Source organism: Catharus ustulatus, chromosome 3 (genome assembly GCF_009819885.2).
Source record: "Catharus ustulatus isolate bCatUst1 chromosome 3, bCatUst1.pri.v2, whole genome shotgun sequence".
Lineage (NCBI taxonomy): Eukaryota > Metazoa > Chordata > Aves > Passeriformes > Turdidae > Catharus > Catharus ustulatus.
Window position 1 is genome coordinate 87,115,697 of NC_046223.1, and position 12,473 is coordinate 87,128,169.

The window sequence follows — 12,473 nt, forward strand, 5'->3', positions numbered from 1 at the left end:
CCATGCGGGGGGACTTGGCGCGTCCCAAGGCCGGGCCGCGCTGATTGGCCGGGGCGGGCCGCTCGCGAGCTGTGATTGGCTGGCTCGCGCTGGCTCTGCGGGGCTGCCCCTGCTGTTTTTTCTCGTAACCGCGGAATGGCTTCGGTGGGATAAGGGCGCTGGGATCATCGAGTCCAGCCTGTGATCCAGCCCCACCTTGTCAAACAGAGCACGGCACTGAGTGCCACGTCCGGTCTTTCCTGGAGCACGGTGACTCCCCCACTCCCTGAGCAGCCTGTTCCAATGCCCAATCACTCCTCCTGTGAAGAACTTCCTAACGTGCAACCTAAACCGGCCCTGGCACACTTCAGGACACTTCTGTGTCCTCTTGTCCTGTCACTGGTAGTCTGGGAGAAGAGGCTGACACCCACCTGGCTGTGCCCTCCTGTCGGGCAGTTGTAGAGCTCCATAAGGGCCTCGCTGGGCTTCCTTTGCTTCAGGATAAGTAACCCCAGCTCCGTCAGCCGCTCCTCACAGGACTTGTGCTCCAGGCCCTTGGCCAGCCTTGTTGCCCTTCTCTGGACTCGCTCCAGCCCCTCAGTGCCTGAGGTGTGTGAGGGGCCCAGAACTGGGGAGAAGACTTCAGGTGTGGCCTTGCCAGTACTGAGTACTAGGGGACAATCACTGCACTGGCCCTGCTGGCCACATTATTGCTGATATTTTCTGATTTTCCTCTCCCTGCTCCTCTGCCAGCACAGGGTGGCCCTGGGTTGGCTTTAGCTGCAGAGGAAGAGGAGGCAGCAGAGGCAAGGACATAACTGAGAACATGTGGGAAGTCCCCAAGGTCTGTAGGGTGGAGGGGGAAGGCAGGCAGCCTCAGGGGAGGCAAGGGAGTGAGGGTGGCACCGTGTGATTTTGCCAGGTACCCAGGCTGGTGTCGTGCTGATACTTTGGAGTCTGATTTTTTAAGTGAAGTCATAATATTTAATCTCAAATGAGGCCTTAATGATGCTTTAAGGAAGTTTTATGTTTGGTATGACTCAATGTACTAAAGCTGATACAACACTGGAAACAGAATCACAGAACGGCTGAGCTTGGAGGCCTCTGGAGGCCATCTGGGCCAAGCCCTCTGCTCAAGCAGGGGTACCAGGAGCCAGTTGCCAAGGTAGCTTGTGACTTTCTCCAAGGACAGAGATTCTACAACCTCCCTGCGTAAACTGTGCCAGTGCTTGGTTACCACCAGTGTGAAAAAAATAAAGAAAACCAAATCAAAACAAAAAAGAGCTGACATACCCCATGCCCCTTTAATTACACTAAAAAAAATGCTAAATGGGTGTTTACATTTCCTTGTTAGGTAGGGTCCTGGATTTGTATTGTACAGAGCTGAACAGGGAACATTTATGTATGTGTCTTTATGGATATGCATCATCACCTGTGCCTGGTCATGGCAATCTGCCAGTTAACCCAAGAGAAAAAACTACTCTGCTGTCTTCTGACCCTTCCCTAGCAGCTCTGTGCACACAGGAAGCAAGGCTGCCTGCTTTAACACAAGAAGACAATATGTACATTTGCTTCTTTTCCTGTCCTGTGTTTATTCTTAGGCAGAGCTTGGTAGTGTTCACATTGGCTGACATGGAAAACCTCCCTTTCTGGCAACCACGCCTTTAAATTTCAGTATCTTAAGATGTTGTTCATCAGAGAGGCTGGGAATCACCTGCACATTGAGATATCTGAGTCCAGTCTTGAAGCCTCCACAGAGGCAATGGTTTTACCACAAGAACAGGCTCTCTATATTTAGTATTTTACACTCATATAGTGAAGCTTGTCTTCAGGCAGGCTGCAGGAAGAGCACAGTGGTGAAAGTAGGCGTCTTGCAAATGACTGTTTCATGTTTGGTGCAGTAACATTCTACAGCAATTTTCATGGTCAAATGCAGAAACAGCTTCACCTAGGCCTCAAGTTAAACTGAGATAACAGATGTGCCTTTCATGAGAAATTCTGCTCCCCACGCAGGCCCCTGATTGCCAATTCTGAATGCATTGCCATTTATCAAACAGGGAAGGCAACAATAACTTCCAAGCTCATTTTCATAGACAAGCTGCAACATTAAGTGAAAGTAAACTGTGGTAAACAGCAGAAACTGAACGTCAGACTGGTTTCTGCACATTTTACTCTAATAAACTTCCTTTGTGGTGTTTTGGCCCACTAAAGAAAAATTACAAACCTTCAAAAGCAAACAATGAGTGGCAAGCTTAATTGTCTTTTCTTTCTGTGACTGATATGTGGTCACCATGCAATCTTTTATGTAAGGAAAAAACCCAGTAGTCACAGTACTTTTCAAGTCATTTTTATTAACAACAATATGGATTCAACTTCGTCAAGAATTTACAATTAACATTGTAATGTACTGGCTAATGTTGCAGTGTCAGTGGAAGCAGCCATCATGCTTTCTAAGCCTGCTGCAAAACTTTGTGTCTTTCAAAGAAGTCAAAAATGCTTCCAATAGCAGATGACCTTGGATATGTCTGGAATTGTCCTATGTGTGGCCACAGCTGAATGAATGGCCACATTTGTGTCCAGATGAATGGACAGGAAAATATTACATGCTTCCACTGACGTTGCAGGGGACAAGTTTTATTTCAAAAACAAATTAATCTTTTTAGACAGTGACAGCACTTTGTGTGATGTTGTAATCCATTTGAATAAAGTCAATTAACACACTTGGAAAAAAAATGTGAAGCAGAAATACCTGGGACAAATTCTTTTCTGTATTTCATTCAAACCTAGTGAATCCGAAAGGATTGCATGACATATAAGTCAGGATAAAAGTTGGCCCAGAGAGGCAAGTTCTAGTAGAGGTGGTTCTGTTCCTGTCAGATCAGTGGAACTGAGTCTGATTATCCCAATGGAGGCTGAGCTTCACCCAGTTGGGCAGTGAATTCATTGAAGTCAGTGAAGCCATCCAAGGATGAATTTAGCCTCAGGTGTTTAAACCCCTTTTTTCTCCATTCCTTTGCTCTTATAATTTTTTTTCCTGCTTATTCCTATTTTCTGAATATTCTGATTTTCTCTGTGCTTTTTAAAAATGTCCCTTCTCTCCTTTTTATATCAGTACTTTGTGCGTTATTTTTTATATAGTCAATGTGACAAGGGTAAATTCAGCTAAGTATTAGTTTCCTCAGGAAATAACTGGAATATTACCATTTTCACTCCAAACAGATGCCCAACAAAATCAGGATTTGAATCTGAGTTCCCAATTCAAGAAAAATTCTTGAATTTCATAGAATGAATGAATTCCATAGAATTTTTGCTTGAGTAAGGATTGCAGGTCCCAATCCAGAAATACTACTGTACATCAGATGTTCTACTATATATCAGCAATTCAGCATGATTTGACTTATCACAGAAAAGCAGGTGAGTTACTTATCACCATACTATAATGAGAGCAGTCACTCTAAGTAGGAGTATCTCAAAAACATATGGAGCAACTGTGGGCACTGTAAATAAAAGTGTATGATCTTTGCAATCTTGAACCCTAGGCTAAAACATCATATTAATATTTAAATAAAAGTATAGATCATATAAGCCAGGAGCAAATACAAATTTTTGAACAAATAATAGTAATTTAAACCATTCTTTTCAGCTCTCTCTTCATTCAGGTAGAAGAAGATGCTGACCAGAAAACAGTTATTTAGATAAGGCTTGAGTCCTGAAGCTCTTACTTAATTTCAACTTCTGTCTTCAAACAATTCAAGTGGATTGTAAATCAGAAAAAAAATATTCTTTGTCCTGACTCATGAACAATTTTTATTAGTTGTCATGAGCTGGACTTTAATATGGAGCTCAGGACAAAACCTGAAAAGTCCGACAGGCTCTTCTTTTGTGAAACCAATGAATGACTGTCAGTCGTGACACTGTCTTTTAAAGAGAGAGCATAGAAACTCCGCATGAGGAAATTCGAGTAAAGCTTATAAAAATCCAAACAAACAATTCTTCCTCTTTAAAATTTCATATATTCACTACTCTTTCTATTTTCTATCAATATTATGTTAAAAAACCCTATATGATAAGACTTGCATCTACAAAAATAATAATAATGGTGAGCATAAAAGAAAAAAAATTAGAATTTTAAACCTTAATTTGAAAAGATATGATCTTCTGGATTTATCAGTACTTTGTAAAGACATTAATATTTTCATACATAATTTATAGAACTCATTCTTTTGTGCACAAAATTGTATTAAATAAATTAACTTAAAGTTAGAAGGACTCAAGCATGTCATTTAAGGCAAAAATACCAAGTTTCTGTGAGATAAATTATCAGCAAACCCCAAGGCCCTGTTTCTGTGTGGAATCAGAGCAGGCAGGGCCATTGCTCAGTTCTCCCATCGACGCCTTCTGGGTGCAATGGGGTTGCAACCATCTGCTCCTGCAGATGAAGGTGGAAGAGTGGTGTCCAATTCATGATGCCTTGGTTTTTCTATCTCATCGAGGGGAAGGGAGTTTCACTATGGACACACAGTTGCCTTGTGCCCAGTCGCTTGCTCCTTAACTGAACCTAACTGCACATTTTTGCTTAGGTCAGCAGGAGCCTTCACATGAAAGGCAAGAAAGGCACCATAAACAGGAAAAAGGAAAAAATAGCCTAAAAAACAATTTCAGTTTTTAAATTTTCAATACTTTAAGCTTACATGTCTGTCTGGATAAACAGCAGACATTCAAATAAGTTAACAGTTAAGTGAACTGAGATGTGGAAAAAAAATGTATTTATCCTCACAAAATTGCTGTTGTAATCAGGCTTCGGTATGGTCAGATTGCACATAAAAGAAAAAGGAAAGGCTGAATGTGGTGAATTATATGGCAAATCAGCGGTGAGGAAATTGTGCTTCAAGGCGTCTTTCAGGATTTAACAACTGAAGTTTGCTCCGGCATAAGCCATGGAACACAGTGTACCATCCATGGACCCCATATAATGACACAATATATACACTCTACAGTTTGCATGTACTTTCACATAATAAAGTTGTCATATAACATCCAGCAATACTTCGGTAAAGCAAATGGAAGCAGAACTTACAATGGTTTCATAGTAAACAGATCAGCTCCTTCACAATACAATCTACAGCATTTAGCCACGGTTAAGACTGAAGTGATTTTTTGATGCACATAGCGAGTTCCCAGCGGGTCTGGACCTTGAGAGAACACTGCCCTGAGTGAGCTGGCACTGGCACACCCGTACACTTGGTATTCCTGCTGCTAGAGGGAAGCTGGGCCCAAGCTGGGTTGTCTACAAGCCTGTGGTGCAGGTGAGGTGTGAATCTGGCAGGAGGCACACACAGAAACCTCATTCAGCTGGGAAGAGTGGAAGCCTGATTAGGCTCTGCAAGGGTTCCCCCAGTGGCAAAGCCTTGCTGGGGATGTGCAGGCAGGCACTAACACTGCTCCTGCACCTCAGCAGAAGTGAAGTGTAGGCTAAAGTGGGAATAAAAAAGAGGATGTATCAGGTAGGAATGCTTAGTCTGATGTAGGCTTTGAATTTGAAAACTTGGGTTTTAGCAGGAAAGGGTCTGAGAGTCCTGTGTTGGAAAGTTCACAAGAAATGATTGTAGTTGGGACACAGTGTTGAGCTACAAGAGTGGGACCATTTTCCCTCTCTCCTCTTCCCCTTTTATTAAAAAAGCAACAAGCTCTTGCATTATTTATTTTTTTTTTAGTTAAATGGTTTTCTCTACTTCTGTTTCTATTTCTGATTGCCTGCATGGGTTTTTTTCTTTTTTTGTGGTTTTTTTTTCCTTTAAAATAACATTCAATATTTGTGAAAAAAAAAAACCATGTAACTTTTTCCTTCTTTACCTTTTTTGTTTTATTTTCTAGGATGATTTCCCTTCCTGCCCATCTATATCCATATTATTATTTATTTTTTTTCTAATTATTGTGTTGTCTTTCTCCTTCCTGTTCTGTCCTCTTTAGTTTTACTCTGTGTTTCAGTTCCTCATTTTCCCTTTTTGCCCAACCTTATGGAAGTGCTGTTGTAGTATCAGGTTGGGACTGCAAGGAAAATTGTCAAAATTTTCACAAGAAGGAAATATTGCTTCTACAATAAAGGCAGCACCTGCTTCCTTCCCTCACATGCTGCTGCCAGAATGGTTCAGATTCACAAGTCAGCTTCTCAATGAGACTGGAAGAAGGAGAGATTCCCTTGAATTTTCAGTGCAGTCACCCACATTATCCTCTTCTGATGCCAGACCCAATCCTTAAAATACAAACCTTTTGTAACAAAATAATTCTTGTTATAAAGAACAATGTGACAGTGGTGTGTCAGGTACATCTGCCACAGCACTAAATCACCAAAAATCACATATTAACATACTGTTCTTCAGAGCTAAAAATAACTGATTACTGATGAGTTAATGTGTGCATCTTGCGACTGGCAGCCATTTCTAACCCCATGTTACTCATTTCCTTGGTACCTTGCTAGCAGCTGTAGATAATCTTTTTGTTGTAAACGTAAACTGTCATCTAAATCAGGACATTATATATATATAATTAATTAGTTCAGAAGCAAAGTGCTTTAAACCTTAAGATTTTTTCTTCTGCCCCATAGAAACAGCGCAAGGTCTAAATTCTCAAATTTTTGTTTTTTGATACATCCTGCAGCATTAGCTTTGTAGGCAACTCATTATTTAAACCTACTGTACTACATGAAAGGCTGCTGTACTGTAGGTGTAAATTTGGATGTTAGCCATTGTTTAGACATGCATTTTCATGCAACTAGGAAATATGGGCTCATTCAACTGCTTTGCAGATTCATCCTGATTTTTGTGATTTTATCTCACTAAAAAGGCTTTCAAAACAGTTCATGCTATTATATGTATGACTAGAGGAATGACCCAGCCAATGAAGAAAGCCAGAAGTTATTTGAGTTTGACGTGGAGCAGATTGAGGGCTTCTGTACCATCCCCTGGCTTGCAGATGTTTTGAGATGATCTTGATATTCCAGTCCTTAGAGAGTCAGCAGAGAGAGTTGTTTCCACTAATGGGCGCGAGATGGCTTCAGTACTCTCTGTCCCTGCCTCTGTCTCCAACTCTTCATCTGTTATAAATAATTTTGACTCCCTCCATTTGGAGTATACATCTTGGCTACCTCTGGAACCACTGGAGTCACTGCCAGCAATCTGTATATTCAGTTCTTCTGTTGACTGTATAAGGTTTTGTACAGATAAAGATTTTCCTAAATCCATTTGCACCACAGGTTTAACTGAGAGCAAAGGTTCCCCTTCTGTATCCAGACTTTTTCTCCATGTGAGATCCTTTGTTGCACTAGGCTGTGCAACTTGTCCATTATCCTTTGATGCAACAAGGCAAGCGGTGACATTAGAAATATTTTCCTGTGTGGTTACAGGAATAATATGAATGGGCTCAGGCCTATTGATATGCTTCATCGATGAGAAAGGTGGTATTTGTAATGTTGTCGGAGTTGCTGGCTTAGTTGTCTGGTTTATTTGGTTTGATGTATTATTAACGGTTGCAGGTCCATCATTTGGCACTTGTGTTGCTTGACTATGCATAGCTGGACTAAAAGCATAGTAAGCCTGAGTGCTAAATTCATTTGGTGTCAGTATAAGCTGTAGGCCACGAGGCAGATTGGCACTAGCTGATCTGGATACACATCCACTAAGTTGTGCAGAATTAGACAAATCTTTGCTGTCTGATGGACTCTGATAATCAGAAGTCTGCTCACACTCAAAAGCTGGCATTTGAAATGAAGCCAAAGTGAGCGCAGATGCAGATCCTTTTCGTAAAACTTGTTGATAAATATCTAATAGACAGTCCAGTTTTGACTCAATGGATTGTACCTATGTAAGAGGAAAAGGTCAACATTAGTGCCAAATACTAATTTAAAATATCTGGAAGCCAAGCAAAGGGAAAATGTAACTGCTGAAGAGAAAAATGGAAGTAGCTTGATGTGTGCTATTGACCCTTGAAGAAGAATGTCAGAAGCCATGCACATTTTTAATAAGCAAGCTGAGAAAAGGGGAGCAAAGGTTAAGGTAATACGATTAACATAATTTTTATTTCACTGTATAAACGAAGCAGATATTAGGAAAAAAAATTACCTGTTCAGCTTTTGAAACTGGCAATAAAACACAGAAAAGGCATGAGCAATAAAGCAAGACAAATTAACACAGATAATCACTCTACCTGTTTTTCCACTTTGACTACCCGCCCTAACATACTGACGTCATCTGTTGTCTCATGCTCTGCAGGATTCTTTTCTCTGCTTCTTTTATCTGCTGTGATTTGTCCTTTTCCAAGAATTTGGTCAACACTGTAAGAGAAACAAAAAGCTGTTGCCATTCCTGGAACTGGCATAGATATGGAAGTGTTTGTTATATAAATCACAGTACTTCAGGAAAGCACTCAAGAAAGATGACAAGCACAGTTTTATTAATTAAGGGAAATGAAAAAAAAAAAAAGGCAGTGTTTTTTGAGCATATTAGGCTGCTTTTCTTTTTTGTTGGCACTAACCAGGAGCCAGAACTTCACCATCATCTGGGAAAGCCAGGGCTAGACTTGCTGAAATGGGGAAAGAGGAGGAGGCCTCTCCAGCCACTCGATGTTATGGAGAAACAGACATACCAGTGCTGCTCCCAGCTCTCCCATCCTAACAACATCCACTCCTGGGAGAATTGCCAGTTTGAAGCAGGAATCCCTAACCTTCTCTGATAATGATTAATATGATGTAATGCTGTAAGGTTTAGGTTTTTTAATTACTACTGCTGGGAATCTCTAACATAAAACCTACATGAATGCATTACCAGGAGTTCTCAATTTCTTTTATGTGAAAAGAGGAAGTATTAGATGGGAAAGAGGCAGACCTCAGTGTCTTCTTCACCCTTTTGACTAAAGTCCTTGTTTACAAATGGACTTTACAGATAAAGTATTACCTTTTCTATTGTTCAGACTTCCATTTTCTGAGAAAAATTTGGATACATGTTTTTTTGTTTGGTTTTGCCCACAATTCAATTTCTGGCTCAGCTGTGTTCACAGAAAGAGAGGCTGCATAACACAGAAATGTTAAACTTTACCAATATACTTTAGGCAGTGAATGACATTGGATGCTTATGCAGAGTTTAACTAATTCTTTCCTTACCGTGACTGAAGACTCTTAATCCTGCATAACATGTCTAGATGACCTGCTGAATACTGTTCAATGACATCTTTGACATCATATGGGCGAAGCGTTTCCTTGAACTTTCTCTTTGCAACATGAAACTTCATAATTCTGTGGGGGAAAAGCATTTTGTAGATTAAATTTCAACAGTTGTGGAAGCATAGGTAAATTTTACTGACAAAATTTGATAGCTCATTTTTAAATGGAAGGTGTTTTCAATACAACTTGTGCAGATAAACTTTCAAGTAGCTGTTTTTTTAAGTACAAATGCACTGTAGCTATGTCTTTGAATTGTTTGAGAGATCAGGTAACACGGTTTTAAAGAATGCATAGCATGTTTAAGTATATACCTGTTTGACTTTTTTATGCTAGGTGCTGAAGTACACTCCTGACTTAAACCTGGGATTAGTTTCACTGACTTGAGTGAAATATCATGTCAGCTATATTTGTGCATAAGATACTTCTGTTTTTGTTACAGGAAAGATTTCTTTAATGCATCTATTACACAAATCTAAATAACAGTATTCTTGGTCAGGTGTTAATTTTAAGTTCCTTGCTCTCTTTCTGGGAAAAAAAAAGAACCCAATTAATTTTTCATCAGTTTTTATTTTTTAATTAACATTCAGGCCTAAATATTTGTTTTTAACTTGTTTGGCTGACTTAAGATCAAATTTTGGAGGCTGAAGAGAAGTTTTCTTCAATGTTCCCTACTGGAATATATAGGAATTATTGCTTAATTAGCATTCATGAGTTTTTCCTTGAACTTTACTGCAGATTGGTAAGGTTTCAGATAACAGTAAATATCCAAATTTGATGAATACATGTTTTTATGTGAGTCTTGCACAATTTTCTCTGATATGTGACATGAACATATGATGTCCCCTGAGTAGCTCTTCTTAGAATGGAAAGCTTGAAATGGAATAGTAAATTTTAAGCAATAAAAAAGAAAAATTTGGGAAGTAAATGACAGTGAGAGGATTTTCCTGGTCAGCTGGTAGAACCTGAAGTTTTCCTTGGTTTACGTAAGAACTGGGAGAGAAGACAAGGGATCAGGATTAGCCATTCTGACCTGTGCTGCAGAGTTTATGAATTCCCTTTAGGCCCAAACTGCTGATATTTGCTGTCCATTGCAATTGAAAAAGCAGAGACTATAAATTGATATTCTGTCCCAAATGCCAATATTCATGATACTTTATTCCTGCTGTGTTTATTATGATATGTATTTAGCAGCTGTAAGACAAAAAATGATAATAAAACCCAAAACATGGTTCCCACTCTCTGATAAAAAATAAATTAGCAATGTCTTGGTGGAATTTAGAAAAGCCATACTTCATGTAGCCAGGACAGACACTATTATAATAGGTATTTAGAGCTGCACTGATAGCATATAGTGATTGTCAACTGATTTTTGTTTCATACATAAATATTCTTACAGTTAATGTCAGCCTATTCTCACAGTACTTAGCTTGTTCCTATTTCCCATTCTAGCAACTTTCAGTTAAAAATGGGATCATCTCTGGTATACAACTTGAACTGTAATTCTGATTATAGAAATTAAAAATGGAGAAGGCCTGTTAGGAGCAGTCCAACAACTTGACACTTCAGGACTGATCTCCAGGCACTTTCAAATATATCGGATCATGGGCTTTCATCTTCTGCATTACCAGCTAGTTCTACAGACCAATGGCTTTTGGTATCTTTTGTAATCTGGAAGCCTGTGAAGCTGTGATGAATCTGGGATGCAGATTTTTTTTTTAGCTGTCAAATTATGCCAAGATATTGGTTTATAAGACCCTGACCACCTAATCTTCTGATCGAGTTCTTTATTGAGGTTACCAAAAATGAATAATGCAGCTGACATATGAGACAGTAAAATAGTTTTGTTATTATTGTGGTCACAATGTTTTACTTCATGCATTTAATAAAGTAAAATTAGGAAACTCTATTAGAAAAGAAGAGCCAGACAATTATTGGCATAATTGAAGACAACTGAATTTACCACAACTGGATGATTTTACAAGGGAAGAGGCAGAAGACTAATTTATATTAACAACCATGGGAGCGTCTTAATCAGTTGACGCAAAAGTCTTCATTACTACTTTGCAGCTTTATAACACTCTTTTTGCTTATCCAAGGCAGTTTGTTCATAATTTTCAGAAGTCAAACAGAATTGAAAGCATCACAGCTGTATCAGTGAGCTGTAACTGTACTATTTCTGTTTTAGGTATTAGCTCATGTGATTCCATCTTAATTAATTTCAGCAGGGTTTGGAACAGACCCATATTGCTTACTTCTTTTTCTTCAAGTACACAAAATTTTACATAAACTGCAAAAAATATCGAACTATTAAAACACTGTCATTTAAAAAGCCTGCAAGTTAATTAAGGAAAAGAAAAACTGAATTCTTTCAGCGATGAAGCCTTGCAACTGCTTTGCAGTTATTAAATTTGGTTGAATCTACATGGTTATTTAGTTATTAAAAACTCAGTTGGTTTCCTATATCTTGACATCCCAATGTCATAAACTTTCTTCTGTGAGGGTGGTAAGGCTCGGGAACAGATCACGCAGGAAAGCTGTGGATGCCCCATCTCTGGCCGTGTCCAAGGCCAGCCTGGATGGTAAGCTAGTCTCAAAACCCGAGCAACCTTGAGCGACCAAGTGGGAGGCGTCCCTGCCCATAGCACGGTGGTCGGGACGAGATGGTTCTTAGGGTCACTTTTACCCACTGAGCCATTGTTCGATTCCTTGTGTTTGGCCACCCATCCTGATATGTACACCTACGCAGCCTGCGCGTTCCCGTGGGATCAAAGCAGAGGCATTTGCAGTAACCTCTCCGTACAGAAGCGGGAATGAGCACCCACTCAGCGCAGTTACTTTGCGGTCACTCGCGCCCCGGCCCCGCTCTCGGCCGGCCCGGGCTGCCTTTCCCGGCGGCACCAGCAGGGGGCGAGCGAGGCCCGTCACACCCGGCTTTGTAAAACTTGCGGGGTTCAAATCGCTCTGCGCCGCGCAGCAAGTGATGTTTTACAGCTCAACTCTAATGTCACAGGCGATACGCGGTTGTAAACCCACCCAAGCCGCATGCATGACAGTGTTCTGGTGAGAATTAGTCATAAAAAGAATCTTCTTTCAGTGATATGTCCAGAGAACTGCAGGAAAAATAATCATCTGTTGAAGCAGACCGATATATAAAAGTGCTTTGTCTAGAATTCATATCTAAACCACAGGTCCCACTAATCTTTACGTACCCTGATAATTTGTGGAAAGTTACAGATCCAATCCCAACTTTTGTCTTATTGACCCATAGCAGCCAAAAGCA

General features: G+C 40.1%; 1 protein-coding gene across 1 annotated transcript in view; it reads right to left on the reverse strand.

Annotated features, from left to right (window-relative positions):
- Positions 1-2,310: 2,310 nt before the first annotated feature.
- KCNQ5 (potassium voltage-gated channel subfamily Q member 5) overlaps positions 2,311-12,473 on the reverse strand; it is a 278,870-nt gene continuing 268,707 nt past the window's right edge. The window contains exons 12-14 of the mRNA XM_033055747.1: positions 9,134-9,265; positions 8,182-8,308; positions 2,311-7,835 (exon numbers count right to left, since the gene is read on the reverse strand). Of these exons, the coding sequence (XP_032911638.1) occupies positions 6,894-7,835; positions 8,182-8,308; positions 9,134-9,265 (1,201 nt within the window). The 3' untranslated portion in view covers positions 2,311-6,893. The remainder of the gene's footprint in view (positions 7,836-8,181; positions 8,309-9,133; positions 9,266-12,473) is intronic.